This window comes from Vigna radiata, chromosome 2 (assembly GCF_000741045.1).
Source record: "Vigna radiata var. radiata cultivar VC1973A chromosome 2, Vradiata_ver6, whole genome shotgun sequence".
Classification (NCBI taxonomy): Eukaryota; Viridiplantae; Streptophyta; class Magnoliopsida; order Fabales; family Fabaceae; genus Vigna; species Vigna radiata.
The window spans coordinates 4,176,601-4,193,724 of NC_028352.1; the positions used below are offsets into that span (position 1 = coordinate 4,176,601).

At 32.2% G+C, this 17,124-nt stretch overlaps 3 protein-coding genes across 4 annotated transcripts; 1 reads left to right on the forward strand and 2 right to left on the reverse strand.

Moving 5' to 3' along the window:
• Positions 1–4,072: 4,072 nt before the first annotated feature.
• Positions 4,073–7,547, forward strand: LOC106755856 (AP2-like ethylene-responsive transcription factor PLT2). Of its 2 annotated transcripts, none has more exons than XM_022778402.1 (10): positions 4,073–4,268; positions 4,386–4,551; positions 4,645–5,011; positions 5,106–5,188; positions 5,331–5,339; positions 5,454–5,542; positions 5,624–5,697; positions 6,051–6,101; positions 6,208–6,284; positions 6,515–7,547. In XM_022778402.1, the coding sequence occupies exons 2-10, from the start codon at positions 4,410–4,412 to the stop codon at positions 7,261–7,263; spliced, it is 1,641 nt and encodes a 546-aa protein (XP_022634123.1). In that variant the 5' UTR covers positions 4,073–4,268; positions 4,386–4,409; the 3' UTR covers positions 7,264–7,547. The 2 variants fall into 2 exon arrangements, with proteins under 2 accessions (XP_022634123.1, XP_014493562.1); XM_014638076.2 differs by having other exon boundaries at positions 4,365–4,551; positions 6,515–7,546.
• Positions 7,548–11,726: 4,179 nt separating this feature from the next.
• LOC106756576 (zinc finger A20 and AN1 domain-containing stress-associated protein 2) lies at positions 11,727–14,427 on the reverse strand. The gene is made up of 3 exons (XM_014639052.2): positions 14,267–14,427; positions 14,050–14,143; positions 11,727–12,631 (listed from the first exon to the last, which is right to left on the reverse strand). The coding sequence occupies exon 3, from the start codon at positions 12,615–12,617 to the stop codon at positions 12,099–12,101; it is 519 nt and encodes a 172-aa protein (XP_014494538.1). The 5' UTR covers positions 12,618–12,631; positions 14,050–14,143; positions 14,267–14,427; the 3' UTR covers positions 11,727–12,098.
• An 883-nt stretch (positions 14,428–15,310) lies between these two features.
• Positions 15,311–15,937, reverse strand: LOC106778535 (poly(A)-specific ribonuclease PARN-like). The gene is made up of 2 exons (XM_014666506.2): positions 15,543–15,937; positions 15,311–15,455 (listed from the first exon to the last, which is right to left on the reverse strand). The coding sequence occupies exons 1-2, from the start codon at positions 15,857–15,859 to the stop codon at positions 15,311–15,313; spliced, it is 462 nt and encodes a 153-aa protein (XP_014521992.1). The 5' UTR covers positions 15,860–15,937.
• Between the last annotated feature and the right edge of the window lie 1,187 nt (positions 15,938–17,124).

Sequence of the window (17,124 nt, forward strand, 5' to 3'; positions counted from 1 at the left end):
ATATATATATATATATATATATATATATATATATAAAAGGTAAATAGAAGTAGTAAAAAAAGTAATAAAAATGTAATCATTTAAATAATCTAAAAAAAGTAATTACATAATACAATACAAGAAATATTTAAATAGTGATTAATTTTAATCAATTTTAGTATAAAAATAAATTAGCCATTATAATAACTAATTTATAAACTAAAAATTGTGGATAAGGAAAATAATATCTAAAATTAGTCATTAAAATTAGCTTTAAAATTTATCTCTAATATTAATTATCAACATTTTGGTTATACCAAAGAATTGGTTTCTACATTAATTGGGACCGATTTATGCATCATGATATATAATGAAATGATGTGAGTTTTATATATAATGAGAATTAATGCTTATATATATATATATATATATATATATATATATATATATATATATATATTCTAATTTAATGTTAATTTATTGTATCTTAGTTGATACTGAAAATGGTAGTTTTTTTACATATAAACCTTTTTCTCATACCCTACTTAAATTTCTCACATTATTTTTTTAAAAAAAAACTATGTGGATATAGATTTTTCCTATTACACAACGTGCTAACATAATTTTTTAAAGAATGAGCTGGTTAACCTTGAGAGATGAAAGGTGTGACAGTGAATGTCACAGATACATATGCATCTGAAATATTTGGAAGGAAAACAAAATATTTTGAAATATGGAAGAACCTTTTATGTTTTTTGAATGTTATGTATTACTATGTGCATGTTTCAGAAATACATGTAAGAATTGAGTGTATATGTTTAATGAGTGTGCACTGAATTAATAATTCCCATATTTTTTCAAAAGCCAAGTTCCTACAAATGAGATCTAACTTTGGGAGCTTTCCAAATCCCACAGGAGCACACATACATGCACAAGAAGTTGTTGCTTATATGCAGGGAATTTGATTTTACTGTTTACTATATAGTATGTGTGTTTTGTCTGATTGGTTACGGTCACTGGATCAGTCCCATGCTTTAGAAACAAACCTAAACCTACCTAGGAAGCTAAGGTTGTGTTGTGTGGTTCAAGTTTAGGAGAAAGACTCACTCCAAACATAACACATCAACCAACCTTTTCCAGTGTTTCATTTCGAGGCGACACGAGCACTTTCCCGGCATTTCCTCCCATCTCTTGGAAATTCTCAAAATTTTCTATGGATCCTCGTGACCTTCTTTCTCCTTAAATGCCCTTCAACGCTTCATTCAATTACCCTCAACTCCTCCTTCAACTCTCTTGTAAAACATTATCATCATGCCAAACAGGCAGATAAATATTCAAAATTGTTTGATATCATATATTATAAAAGATATTGCATTTAAAGAAGTAAATATTGATTCTACTAAATGAAAAAAGTGCATGATATCATGGCTATAGATACACTGTTGTATGTATGTATGTATAAAGTTGAAGGGATATGAAGGATATAGAAGTAATGAGGGGATGATAATAATGAAGGGATAGTTATGGGTAGGGTGGTGAGAACGTGGTCAAAGTTCTTTAGCTATTCATGGTTTTTAGTGCAAGCATGCAAACAGGATAATTGGCTGGTTTGGTTGCAGAGTTTGAAAGTGAAAGCCTGAAGACAAAGAGAACCCTAAGCAGGAAGGGATAATGCACACGTGTCAGTCACATTCCCCTGACTCTGAATTTGGCCAAAGAACCTGAAACGGCGTGACAACCAGATTAATTTTTGGTTGACTGCGTATGACCGGTGACGAATCAGCACCACGCCACCATGCACCCCTTTCTTCCTTCCATTCGCTAAACTCTATTTATTCCCTTCCTCTTCCACATTTTTCAAGACAAACAATTAAAATCAATTAAGACTGTTCACACTGTGAGAGAAACAGATTCCTTATCAATTCATGCACTTTCTTTTCTTCTTTTTAGTTCCATTTTCATTCCTATTTATTCCCTTTTCCCTTTCTCTTTTATGCTTCATATCTATGTTTTCCTTCTTCTTGCATCTTTAAGAAATGCTCGCTTGCAAGAACTAGTTCTAGGTTTGTTTATAGTTTTTGAGGTATAAATATTGGAACAGCGAGAGACGTGGGGTTTTGCTCCCTTATTGTGTTCACTTCGGTCAAAATCGCTTATTGTTTATGCACAACAATTTGGCGGTAGCAGTGCATCATCAACATTGGCAGGTATTTGGAATTGTTTATTCTTCACTGCCAGTGCTTCTCACTGTTATTTTTGGTAATATCGCTGCTACATTAATCAATATCTTATATATAGTAATCCTATTTTTCAGTTTAGATTCTTCCAATTCATCTATGACTAGCTAATGGTGAATTATATCTGAGATTGTCTGGTCCAAGGTTTCTAATTTATTTAGCAGAAATTAAAATTAAGATTTATAAATAGAAAATATGCATGGATTCCCTCGCTCTTGCACTGACTAACTTGATTAGTGTTTATGCTCTGAAAATTGTATATTCAATTACGGAGTCGTTCTTTTCTATAAATATAGCTGCGCTTTTAATCTTCTGTCTCCATGCATCAAACAAATGTGATAGCCATGGTATAGTTTATATGACAGGAAAGTTTATATTATTCAGCTTGTAGATTTGCTACACCTATTGTCCACACAACAATGGCTTATGCTCTCTCACGAGATGTTCCTTTTATTTTGTAAATAAATCAAAAGTAAATACATGCATGTATAATATTATTCTAGCATTGTAATTTCGTCCCTCTCAACAACACATTATTGTCACATTTACATAATATCAGCGATATAAAAAATCATTGTTTGTGTGTATAATTGTACTGAACATTTTAACGTTGTGCTTAAGCTACCAAATATATGCTCATAAAAGATATGCGTGTGCGTGTGTTGTGCTGTAATTGCGGTATATTACGAGATCCAAGCTTTGCCAAGCTAGTAACTTATATTATTCCCTATCTCTACTAGCTGAATATACTATAAATTATTGAGTGATAACTTAGACATTCCATAAAATATGAAATATTTGTGCCATGTTCAGTAATGATTATTCATTAGGATACGTGAAGATGCATTAGGGCTAACATAGGATGGTGAGTGCGGGCAAGTTAAGCCACTGTACATAGACGGTGGTTTGGCAGATCTTTTGATAATTTGTCTATATCCTAGAAATGGTGTTTTTAGGACGAAACTTAACCTAAGCAGAATACAAGCTTCTGGTGTTAGTGCAGATAAAATGATAGCATATGTTTAAGTTAAATAAATTAATTTGAAGCTAGTGGCCTTTTGACGGGTGAGGAAATCGAGTAGGTGGTCAACAGATTTTTACTTGGGGGAACAAAAAAAACCCTTCAAATTATATTTCTTAATTGCTGCTGAATTGAATCATGTTAATTAAATAATATTAATATGCAATACAGCTTGGTCTCATTTTGAACAAAAAGTAATTCTTACTCTTTCATTTTGTACTTTTAATTTTTAATATGTCGGATTTTCACCATATAATAATGCATGACCGTACTCATGCATCTTTAACACATGCAGGACTCGGGAATCCATAGATTGGTTTTTCTTTCTTAATTTATATACCGAATTCGAGAGTTTCTCTACAATGGACTTGATCTTCTACCTGATGTTTAAATATCCCGTTTCAGATCTTTATTTTGGTTTCCTTCATTATATATATGAATGTATTCATGTGGCTTGTATATGCAAGGAGAGAGAGAGAGAGATAGAGGTCGGTAGTCTAACTTTACGTAGAGTCGTTGATTTTGAGACCGAGAGATGATTTGTAGTGTGTGGGAATGCTGGGCTTTTGGGAGTCATTGTTTTCACAGAACGAGGACGAGAGTTCCAATAAACCAAGTGGGTGGAGAGAGGTTGAGAGAGAGAGAGAGAGAGAGAGAGAGATGAGAATGGTGGTATTGTCTCTGGTCAAAGACTGAAGGATTTGAAGGATAATAGTTTAATAACACACTCGTGTCCCTGATAATATCTTATTACATAGATATTAATTATTTAATAATGATTGTAGGCAGATTTTAACTTTGTTTGCTAGTGTTGGAAACTGGTGGAGAAGAGTCAGAGTCTACAAAATCGACCTTAGCTAAGGGGGTGTCACAGTCACACATCATTTTAACTATTATACCTGGTAGGACAGAGAACGGGGAAGAAGGGAAGAGCTTTAAATAATGCTAAAATGTTCCTTTCTTAGCCCTTTCTCTTCTTCCATTGTCTTAAGCTTGGAAGTTGAAAGGCTTGTTCATTGCTAGAACCCTTGGTAAACCTATATATGTTTCTTTGCTCTTCTCTTATTTTCCACATCTTTGGTTTCCCTTTTGCAAATCTTTCTCCTCATCTAATGTGTTAGATACAGCTGTTTTTGATTTCTTGAAAGGTAAAGCAAGCAAATAAGGGCTCAATGAACAACAACTGGCTTTCTTTCCCTCTTTCTCCCACTCATTCTTCCTTACCATCCTCCCATGATCTTCAAGCAACTCAGTACCACCAATTTTCCCTTGGGCTGGTGAACGAAAGCATGGAAAACCCTTTCCAAAATCATGGTGACCTCTCTCTTCTCTCTCTTCTCCTGTCTCTCATTCTATATTTATTTGCTTTGCTAATCTTTCTTTTCCGCTATTTAATTAATTCGACAGATTGGAATCTGATTAACACTCATAGCAGCAACGAGGTTCCAAAAGTGGCTGATTTTCTTGGAGTGAGCAAGTCTGAAAATCAGTCAGAGCTTGCTGCTTTAAACGAAATTCAGTCAAATGATTCAGATTATCTGTTCACAAACAACAGTCTGGTGCCTTTGCAAAACCCCGTGGTGGACACACCAAGCAATGAGTATCAAGAAAATGCTAACAGTAACTTGCAATCGTTGACATTATCCATGGGAAGTGGTAAGGATTCTACATGTGAAACCAGTGGTGAAAATAGTACAAACACTGTTGAAGCTGCACCTAGAAGAACTTTGGATACTTTCGGTCAGAGAACATCCATATATCGTGGAGTAACGCGGTTGGATAATCATTCTGTGTTTCACTTAATCAAATTTCTTTGTATGGTCAAGGTTTTTTTATTTATTGTGCTAATTAAATGTATATATAAACAGACATAGATGGACTGGAAGGTATGAAGCTCACCTTTGGGATAATAGCTGTAGAAGGGAAGGACAATCAAGAAAAGGACGCCAAGGTGATTAAACTTCATATCAATTCATTTTTTTGAGTTTTACTTTTGAAGTTTTTAGGTGATATTTATTAATTGAGAGTTCTATTAACACATTAATCTCTTGATGTTTTGCTTCTCTTCATACTTGGCATCAACTTTCCTTCAGTTTATTTGGGTAAGTGTTTCCATTTCAGTCTATTTTCCAACCCCTCTTCATTTTTTAAGTTCCTGGAGGTAGAAAATCAAACCACAAAATGTATTGTTTTCCTTTTGTTATTTATAATCTCAGGTGGATATGATAAAGAAGAGAAAGCAGCTAGGGCTTATGATTTAGCAGCACTGAAGTACTGGGGAACATCCACCACTACCAACTTTCCAGTAAGTTAATGGTACTTTCTCAATGCTTCTCAGACTCTGGTTCAAGGAAATCTTGTTGGTTTTACTTTAATTTTTCCACAGATTAGCAACTACGAGAAGGAATTGGATGAAATGAAACACATGACCAGACAAGAATTTGTTGCCGCTATAAGAAGGTGACTAATTCAAAGACAGCGTGCATAAAACATGTACAATACAAGTCTACAGTAGTAGTGCAATAACGGAGACAAGTAAAATTAATTTTTGAATCTAGTCCACTTTGTTACACAAACACACTAGCATAGTTTAATTAGAGTCACTTGCTAAACTTTTGACAACTGAGAACGCTATTAAATTACGAACTTGATTGTGGCAGTCATTAAAATACACAATTAATATGGCTTTGTTTTGATGAGTTTGTATCTGATAGTTATCGAAATAGGTTAAAAAGTTTATAACACCATTTCATAATATTCTTACAACTCTTTCAAATGCTTATTATTAGACATATTGTGGTGGTGATTTGCAGGAAAAGTAGCGGTTTCTCTAGAGGTGCATCAATGTATCGCGGAGTTACAAGGTGTCAAATGGAGCAGCCATGCTTTCTTCTTCTTCCTCTCATCCCATGCATTCGCTCCTTTTCTTTCTACTCTTTTCTTAGCAGAATATTATTATTCTTTGATCAGGCATCACCAACACGGAAGATGGCAAGCAAGGATTGGTAGAGTTGCAGGAAACAAAGATCTTTACTTGGGAACTTTCAGTAAGCCACCCACATAAATTTAAACATTGAAAGTTACACTAATCAGATTTTCAAATTAACCAACGTCAAAAATATTTATTAGGAAAAAAACATTATCCCATATGTTATAGTAACGATTAAAGTCTTTGAATGTCTTATTAGATTCGTGAACCCGGATGGATGTCTTATTAGATTCATGAAAGAAAAACAAATACGTATAAGTGAATATGCATTATTACTTCTCGTTGCAGGTACTGAGGAAGAGGCTGCAGAAGCTTACGACATAGCAGCGATAAAGTTCAGAGGTCTCAACGCTGTTACAAACTTTGACATGAGCCGTTATGACGTGAAAGCTATTCTCGAAAGCAACACTCTCCCGATAGGAGGAGGCGCTGCAAAACGTCTGAAAGAAGCTCAAGCTCTAGAATCTTCTAGAAAACGTGAAGAGATGATTGCACTAGGCTCATCCACCTTCCAATATGGAACCTCAAGCTCTTCCAGGCTACACGCTTACCCTCTAATGCAGCACCACCAGTTCGAGCAACCTCAACCTCTGCTAACCTTGCAAAACCATGACATGAGTTCTCACTTCTCTCACCAAGACCCTTTACACCAGGGTTACATCCAAACGCAGCTTCAGTTGCACCAGCAGAGTGGTGTTTCTTCTTACCTCCAGAATAATCCTCAGTTCTACGGTGGCTACCTTCAGAACCATCCTGCATTGCTTCAGGGAATGATGAACATGGGGTCTTCTTCTTCTTCATCTGTGTTGGAGAATAATAACAACAATAATAGCAATGTTGGTGGGTTTGCAGCAGGGAGTGGGTTTGGTATGGCTTCGAATCCATCGTCGGGTAACGCAGTGGGCGCGGCGGAGGAACTTGGCTTGGTGAAGGTTGACTATGACATGCCAGCCGGAGGTTACGGCGGTTGGTCGGCGGCGGCGGCGGAATCCATGCAGACGTCAAATGGTGGAGTGTTCACAATGTGGAATGAGTGAGGGAAGGGAAGATAGTTCCAAGTGTATGGGGGACACGACAACGTACGAGTCGCCATACAATTTTGTTATGCTTTTTTTTAATTTTTTTTTTTACTTTCGTTTTTATTATTCTCGCAATTGGAAAAGAAAAATAGGTGCTTATTTTCTGAGACATTTGACCACTAAGGAAGTGAGCAAAGACCAAATATATCTATTATTCATGTCTTTTATTATGCCCAATGTTTGTGAGAATTTTGCTTAGGGTAAATTACTCTAAGTACCCACTAATCTTCTATTCGCTTAGCATTGGTGCCAAAAAGTTTTTCACTATGCTTAATTAATCTATGTCTGCCATGATTAGACTTAGTTAATGCCTCTATTCTAAAAAATATTTAAGCTTTAATAAATATTCAGTTTCACATTATATACTTAAACTAATATATATATTATTGATTGTACAAGACATTATAGTAGAACATTATTACAAGAAAATATTTAAATAATTAATTTCAATAACAAAAAATAATTAATTATTATAGTGATCTATTTATATAACAATTTATAAATTAAAAATAATTGATAATTAAAATAATTTATATTATAAATAAAAAATTATAAATAATTTGTGAATTGATTTTTAAAGTACTTATTAAAATTAGATTTTCGCTACCAAAATAATTAGTCACTAAATTGGGATTCTTCAAGGAGTATTTGGCCACAACCAAAAAAAACGAGAACAAAGGAGGAATTGAACCTTAACACAATTAAGGGAGAAAGAACTAATGGAAGAAAAAGTCTTTCTTTGGTGGAGAAGAGAAGAAGAGTGGGTACTAAATTATTCTAGAGGTACTACCCATGGTTCAGTAATCAATATAATTCTTATATTAAACATATACTATTTTTAATTAATAGTTGATAAGTTCAAAATATAAATAATAAATTATAACAAATTAACTTAAAATAAAATATAATCATAAAATAAATAAGATACTTATAATTTAATTTTTAGATCGATCATATGTATCAAATTTGTTATAAATATAATTAATTATTAGTTTCTATAAAGATTTAGTAAAAATATATGTTAACTGATTATTTGAATTAACGAACTCAATCAATCTTAATGTACTTAGTCCTGTCATGAAAAACAAGATTAGAACTAATATAAATAACAGTTTGATTGTCACATATAAGTGTCATTTGAGTGACATTTCTAAATTTTAGTTCTCAAAACTATTTCTTAAGTCAAACAAGCTCACAAGTGACCAATGTCAACTCTATATTCTGCTTCTGCATTATAAATCTTATCGTAATATTTTATTTTTTGCTTTTTCAATAAATCAAGCTACCACTAACAAAGACACAATATACCCGGATGTAGACCTTTTATCAGAAAAAGATCATACACCATCAGCATCTTAATAACAAATACTCTTGTATGATTATTAGTATCATATAACAACCAATTTTTCAAGAAACATTTTACTGAACTTTAATATACGGATAACTGCATTTCAATGATTTTCATACATAAAATTGAAAAATTATTTTACGGTTACTTGTCCTTTTTGTTTACCAATAATTTAATAAATGTTATCACAATTTTATATGTTATAACATTTTCTTTCCAATAATTTAAAAAATATTATCACATTTTTATGCGTTAGGTTTTTTTTTGGTCGTAACCTATGCATAATTAGATATGATTTTTGTGACAGTGACATATGGTGATTTTTATTTTAGGTTAATGAAAATGAATGACTTTGTTATTCCTTTCTACTCTTTTATTTTCCTTTGCTAATATAATTTTTTTTATACATTTGTTGAATCTATGCATCCATTATATTTTCTGATTTGATTTGATGGTGTTGAGTATCATATTAGATAACAATTAATATGGTATAAAAAATTTACAAAATTATTTTGTTAACGTTTTTTTTTTCTTATATTGTGTGACCTCTTATATTTATTTTTGATAAATGAAATTTTGATTAAAAAGATATATTTTCTTAAAAACCTAAAGAGATTTTTTAAATTTCATATTAAATAAAAATAAATATCGTATACAAGTCCAACTATTAAGTTGGAACTCTATTGCATTGACAAAGATCTTGAAAAGAAAGAAGAGAAAATTCATTCCTTTATTTAATATGAATTACATTTCAAGAACATTGAAGTTCTATTTTTCGTAACATAAGGAGTATGATTTTCCCATGTAGTCATGTTACAAGTTGAAATCCATAGTGTTATTTAATGTTTACATCAGAAGCAAACATATTTACACGGTAACATGTATTATTTTATTTTATAGATAAACATTTTTACGTGACTAAATTTGATATTTTAGTAAAAAAAATTAGGTTAATTGAATTAAGGAAGAAAAAATAAATCATAGTAAAATAATACATGTTACTGAAAAATACCTTTAATTTTTTATTTTAATACCATTATATAATCTATTTATTTTATTTTTACTACTTAAAATACATGTATCTAATTTTTTTATAACGATAATAAAAAGAATTTATTTTTATCATAATTATGAAAAGTTAAATATAAAATAAATCATTTTTATAGCATAAATATAAGCAGATAATCAATTTTAGAAAAACTAATGAAAATACAGGCATTATGTATTATAGAATAATTTTTATTAAAATAATTATAAAAATAAATAATTTATATATTATTTATTATTATAAATAATTATTTGAATTTTAAAAAAATAGTTATTACAAGGATCAAGTAGTAACAATGATAAAATAGTAAAATAATAATTTTATTTTATTCAATGACTAAATTTAGATTAACAATTATTTAAAAAGTAAAATAGAAATATGCTTATTTTAATTTAAAATATTCAGTTATTTAAAGAGGAAATTTGTATAAAATGGTTATAAAATTTAATCCAAGATATATATAAATAAAATAACGAATACCATTACATATGGATCCATTATCTAGAAATACAATGTTAACCTAATATATTATCGTTACAATGATTAAATTTCCGTTTCAATCCTCCATTTTTTGCTTGGATTATTAGTTTGGTTGTGGGCTTGGGAAAGGGTGTTGCTCCCTCCACCTCTCCAAGTGGGACTTGTACATCCCTACTATTTTAATTTATTTTAAAAATATTTTATATCTCTTCATTATTTTTTTTTATTTCAAAAATATCCTATACCTCCCTACTATCCTTAACAATCTTTCTCTTTCTCTTTATATTAATGGAGCATTTACATGACTAATTAATGGAGCATTTTACATGACTCATGAACTTGTGATATATTTTCTTAAATAAGTTTGATTTAATCTTATTCTTGTTGCTGAATATATTTTTTTCTTTTCAAATTACTTAACAAATGGTAAAATTTTGTTCTAAATTTCTAGAGAAATGTTTATATATATATGTGTGTGTTTTTTTTACATATAATATCTATAATTTTTAACATAAAATTCAAAGGAAACTTCAATGTTAGTACTTTCACCATTTCCATTTTATAAAATTAAAAGTTATATGCAAATACAAAATAATAAAATAATAATATTAATAGTAAATAATGATATATTATTATTATTATATACTAACTTTATAATNATATTTTAAGTATTTAATAAAAAATTTATATTATTTATCTAATAAATTAAATATTTTATTTATGTTATTTGAGTCAAATATGTCGATGAGTCAAAACATAATATAATGTTAAAAATTATAGATATTATATGTAAAAAAAACACACATATATATAAACATTTTTCTAGAAATTTAGAACAAAATTTTACTATTTAATAAGTAATTTGAAAAGAAAAAATATATTAAACAACAAAAATAAGATTGAATCAAACTTATTTAAGAAAATATATCACAAGTTCAAATTTGAGTCATGTAAATGATTCATTAATGAGCCATGTAAATGCTCCATTAATGTAGAGAGGGAAAAAGAAAAATAGTTAAGGATAGTGAGGAGATGTGGGGTATTTTTGGAATAAAAGAAAATAGCAGAGAGGTGTAGAATATTTTTGAAATAAAATTAAATAGTGGGAGATAAGGTCGCACTTGGGAAGGTACAGGGAGCAACATCCTTCGGAAATGTATCCTATATGAGTTGCTGGGCTCTGTGAAAGCATAGTTGCATTGCACAAATACATTGAACGTTGCAACTTAAGCTTTAGAAACGGGATTTTTTTCGTGTAGATGATACAGTTGTAGGTGCGAGTCTTGCTTAAGATTATTAACAAACCGATGCCAGTACACGTTTTAATGGTTTTAATGGGATTGATCAATTTAATATTTTAACTTCTTCTCGGAAAAATTGTTATTACATTTTTGACAAATATTCACAATATTATGGTCGGTGCCAAATTCGCAAATATTAACTCAACTTAATTTTTTTTCGCTTTTATTTGGTACTTATTATATTGAATAAGTGATGAAGTAGAATAAATTCTAAAAAAATTTGCAAATGGAAAGCAGTCCAAAGTTTTATCGAAAATAAATTCATAGAAAGCCCACCACAATTACAATCTATCACATGTGTAGGAATGCTCTTGGTACCATCTTCAAATTGCACATATCATTCTGATACAGGATAGAAGCATTACAAAGCTAACAACACCAACTTTCACCAAACCAGCAAAAATTTAAAAGCTTAAACACTGCGGCCAACATATATATTTTCGCCAATCACATGAAAGAGTCCTTCAAATTGCAGAGATGTGTCCTATAACTCCAAGTCACATACCACATATAACAATATAATAAGAACACCAATTAAATGTGAAGGAAACTCGGGTCATTTCACGATGAAATTGTGCATAACTTCATCTCAAGTATGAAACTTCGACTTTAAACCTTAGATCTTATCAAGCTTCTCAGCCTTGACCACTGGGTTTGCTTTAGCTATCGCATCCCGAGCAGCAGTGCGATAATCAAACGGGCAATTATGCTTGTCTGAGTAGCGATGTACAGCACAAAAAAGATTGCCACATCGACAATTGAACCCTGTCAAACCAACTCGCTTATTGCAGCTGCTGCAACGTTTAGGACCATCCTTCGGCTTTGCCTCCTCGCTCTCCTCTGAAACTGAACCAAATAAAGGTTGCACAGAGACAGTTTTAGGCTCTACTGAAATAAGTGGGATTTCAACATTAGCAGCAACAACAGGTTCATTTCCGGTGCTGCTAGATGACCCGTTCATAATATTCCCAATGGACGATGCGGCAAGCTTGGCCTGCTCCTGTTTCAGCAACATGTCTTTGTGGCATTTAGAACACATATTCATGGTAGCTGCACTTCCAAAAAATCCACAGTTGTTGATGCACAGTATAGGAGCTTCGGGAGGAGCTTGGCACCCAGTCTTGTCATGGTCCATCTTTTTCAACTTTCCTGCACCGAAGATATTCAAAATACAAGCATCTAAGATTACTTCATCACAAATTTCGTTATAAACAACAAGCCACATCAGAGCAACCCCAGAACGCAACTATGATTATTATCAAACTTATGCAAGGCAACAATATAAACCTTTTCCCAAAGCAAAATATTGACGAAACAAGCTTTTGCGCATATCCATTTAAACAAGAAATATGTTGCATTGTTCCTCTTTAGGCATGAGCATGCCAGGTTGCATAAAGAGAAAAATCCCAAAGTTTCAAAAAGAACCCGGAAAAAAATGGTAAGGAATCATGTGACTTGTCAACTTCTCAAGCACAAATTGAAAATAAATCACAAACCAGGCAGTGACATTATCAAACATTATTTGACTTATGAACTTTCAGAATCTTGCAAAAAATGCCTTCATAGACATAAAAAGAATAATTTATAACAATCCAACCACCCTATCCCTAGCCCTGATAGAAAAAGGTACAGCACTGATTCAATTTTAACCAATTAGAGATACAAATTAACGTTACAAGCGTGTAAAAGTCCTACTGCATATCCATTTCAATTAAAATGATCCATACACAATGTGAAAGATATCAAGGCGTACTATCAGATATATTCACAATCATAAATTCATTTCAAAATTGTTAAAAGATTAAGATAGTTGAAGATGCTCAAGTTGTAATGTCATAGCAGTGAGGAGTAGAACGGCCCTCTTTAGCAGCTACCCTGTTTTCAGCATTGTTAGATTTTTTTTTTTCCAAACATGCATACATGATTCCTCAGTTAAACTACTGTCCAATACCTGCTCAGTCGATTCATCACACCACAATCTTCCCAGAAATTAATACACAATCAAAGTGGTCACATCCTTGTACATATTGAAAAAGTTTTACCTCATAACTATTCATCGCAACAAATGTCGAAACATCAAACAAGAATTAAGAAAATATTGAAAACATTGAACCCGACATCATTTAATCACCAAACTTTGACCAAAAGCTCATAAACACGAACAGAGAAATACAATAAAAAAAAAAAAAAAAAAAACAAAAACCCAAGAGAATTCAAGCCTCTACAATTAGGAAAGAGAAGCCAAAGCCGGAACAGTAATACACACCGCCATATGATATGGCCAGAAATCAATACATGATACCATCGACACTCGTCACTGAATATTCTAATAAATTGGATGAAAATTCAACAAAAACATAGTCACGGCCTTCGAGGAAAAAGCCATTCGCTGTACATATCTTAAAAAAACACAACTAACTATTTCCACCTCTAAACTATAACTCAAATTTCTTCACACAATAAAAAAGAAACCATTAAAGCGAGACGAAATCATCACGAACTAATCTACACAGAGACACGTCGCAGAAGTGAAAATTGCAAGAGAAATATATAAATGATAATCTAACCTGCTGGCCAGAGGAAGAATTTTTTACAAAAGAATCTGGGAAACGAAACCTTGTCGTGGATCTAACAAGCTCAGAATCGCATCGGAAATGAATCCTGGATTCACCGAATGACGAAAAAAAAAAGACAACGAAAAAGAATGGTTAATAATCAAATAGAATAGCTGTTTAAAGAGGAAAACGAGAATTGAAAAGGAGATAAGGGTAATGGAACCCTAACCCTAGTGGAATTGGGATCGTGAATGAGGAGAGAGAAATCAAAGCCGAAGGAGGAAGAAGAGAGAGATAGAGAGGGAGAGAAAGGGAGAGAGAAAGAGAAGGGAGGGAGAGAGAGAGAGAGAGAGAGAGATGCGTCGTTTGTGTGTGTCAGTGTTTGGTATTTAAAAGGGCCTTTTGTTGCTTCTCTCTATGTGTGTACCAACGAACTCCGTTTACTGAGAATTGAGGCGACGTGGGAAGTTACTATTGGCTGCGCGTGTTACTCTGACATTCCCTATTTTGTCCCTTTCTCTTTTACTATTAACACTTTTGCCAGCTTCCCAATTTATTTCATTAAAATGTTTTATTTTAACATCTCCTTGTGTTTCAGGGAGCATGCTCACAGCCACGTCACCCTCCAATAGGAAGAGACATACACTACCATTACCTTAATTAATCATCATTTCCTGCTGCACTGCAACTATCACAATAACAATATTTTCAACCAGTATTTATTTGTTAAATACCAAAACAAAATAACATTAAATATTTTTATTTTTTATTTAATATTTTATCCCTTATTAAACTCATAAATAGAATGAGATGAATGTCTTACGATTTTTTTTCTCTAATATACGTCTAAAATAACAATTATTTTGTACAATATCTTTTTAAGGAAATTATTTTTATAGAAATATCTTTAGTTGGTTTTCTTTATCGAAAATATCCTTAAATGCTTTTGTTAATATCTTATTCCTTTTCGGTCCATTATTTTTAATGTTTATATTTTTAAGGTTTAATACCTATTTTGGTTTCTCCTTTAGAAAGGTATGTTCAAAGTAGTCTCTTCTTTTTTTCAAAAGTTCACTTAAGTCCTATCTTTTGCATAAAGTATTCAAAGGAGTCCTTTTTGCTAATGGCGTTAAGTTCAGTAACGGCAGACGTGCCAGATGTCTAATATCTGATTATATGGCATTGTTATTTGTTTTAATAAATATATATAATTGTGATGTGTAAATTATATTAATTAGGGTAAAATAAAGAAATGAATTAGGGATAATTAGGGTTAGAAAATTGGGGTAATTGGAATTGGATTGCGATTGGGATAGGGATTGCGAGCCATGGAGGCAAGAAGCGATGTCTGGCACGAAAAGCTGTAAGCAGGCATCCCCATTTTCAATTCGTCTCTTGGAAACAACACGAAATTATAACTGCAAATTTTCAACGTTATCTTCAAAACAAATCGAGACCCAGCATTTTCAATAAACGAAAAAGAAGTGAAAGTGTCGGGAACTAACGGGTGAGCGAGGAGTTTGTCGGAGCTAGAGACGGAGAAGGGGCATACTGCAAAGTGGAGGAGCTGGAAGCGGTGGGCAGCGCGGCAGGCCTTTGAGTAGGCGGTCTGGGCGGTGTCGAAAGGTAGAGGGCGGAGCCAGGACGGCGGCGACGGAGAGCCGGTCTTGGCCATGGATACGGCGACATAATCGGAGGAAGAGATGTGAGTCTTTAGCTCTTGCAGGGACTCTTCAAAGTTGGAAGTTGTCACCTGCTTCACCCTCCATTTCGAGGACGACGTGCAGAGAGAACGAAGCCGCAACTGAAACACAGAAGCCATCAAAACGGCGTCGTTTCTGCTTCGGATTTAATCCAACCCTAATCATCAAAACCCCTAAATCCTTCTTTAATCCAACCCTAATTATATTCATTTACACGTCATCATTATATATTTTTTTAAAAACAAATTACAATGCTAAATCAGCAGATGTTAGACACCTGGCACGTCTGCTGTTACTGAACTTAACGCCGTTAGCAAAAAGGACCACTTTGAACAGTTTTTGCAAAAGATAGGACTTAAGTGAACTTTTGAAAAAAGGAGGGACCACTTTGAACAAACTCTCCCAAAGGAGAGACCGAAATAGGTATTAAACGTACTTTTAACTTAAATTTTAATGTTCTTGAAAAATAAATTATAATAACTAAAGATATATTGTATAGCAGTGTAAATCATCATAAATATAAACTACAATCATATATTAAAATAATAGTTATTGCAATTTAAACCTGATATAATGTCATATTAAAATTATTTTTACTAAAAGTGAGTTATATGAAAAAAAAAAAAAGTCAGTACAGAGTGTTACTGTCTAGAAGATATACGAAGTCTAAAATATAAATTTGAATAATTGTTTCGAAATTATTTAGTCTCCACCAAAATAATTTAGTATTTTTAGTAAAATAATTGAAGGACTTAGTTAAAAATATAGCTTTACCTTTCATATGTAAAATATGTAGTTATTTTATTAATACCAGCAGAAATACATCTAGGTATCTTCTTTTCTAGTTATATACAAATTGAGTTTGATTTTTTATTTTTAATATAATGTAGTGCATTAAGTTTTAAGAGAACTTACCATTCACTAGTAAAAAACGAGTTTTCTAATGTGTTATATACGTTTTGGTTTTTGGTGGCATATTTTTATAGTTACAACGATATTATATGTTTCGGTTTATTAAGAATTGATATCAAACAGGTATATTGTCTCTGTTGCTGTTCAAAATCGAGATAGTATCTCTTGCCAAAATCAAATATCTTTTGAATCGAACGTTCTAATTCATTTTGTCCTGCCACAAGTACACATCTTCTGAAACCGAATATTCCAAAGTCCATTTTGGTAACCTTTGTTGCCCCGATTCCTTTTTAGCCAATGTTATAGGCTCTTTTTGCCTCGGTTCATTAAGAACCGATGTCGAATGGGTACACTGCCTTTGTTTCTGCTCAGAACCGAAGCAATATCACTTGCCAGAACTAGACATCCTTTGAACCGAACGTTCTAATTCATTCTGTCCTGCCACAAGCACACATCCTCTGAAATCAAACAT

Excerpts from the sequence above, each read along its gene's own strand:
- LOC106755856 (XM_022778402.1), top strand. The coding sequence starts at position 4,410 with ATGAACAACAACTGGCTTTCTTTCCCTCTTTCTCCCACTCATTCTTCC. Across the intron at positions 5,012-5,105 it reads ATATATCGTGGAGTAACGCG|ACATAGATGGACTGGAAGGT; the intron begins GTTGGATAATCA and ends ATATATAAACAG. Across the intron at positions 6,102-6,207 it reads ATGTATCGCGGAGTTACAAG|GCATCACCAACACGGAAGAT; the intron begins GTGTCAAATGGA and ends TTCTTTGATCAG.
- LOC106778535 (XM_014666506.2), bottom strand. The coding sequence starts at position 15,859 with ATGGCTTCTGTGTTTCAGTTGCGGCTTCGTTCTCTCTGCACGTCGTCC. Across the intron at positions 15,456-15,542 it reads GACAAACTCCTCGCTCACCC|TTATAATTTCGTGTTGTTTC; the intron begins GTTAGTTCCCGA and ends GAAAATTTGCAG.
- LOC106756576 (XM_014639052.2), bottom strand. The coding sequence starts at position 12,617 with ATGGACCATGACAAGACTGGGTGCCAAGCTCCTCCCGAAGCTCCTATA.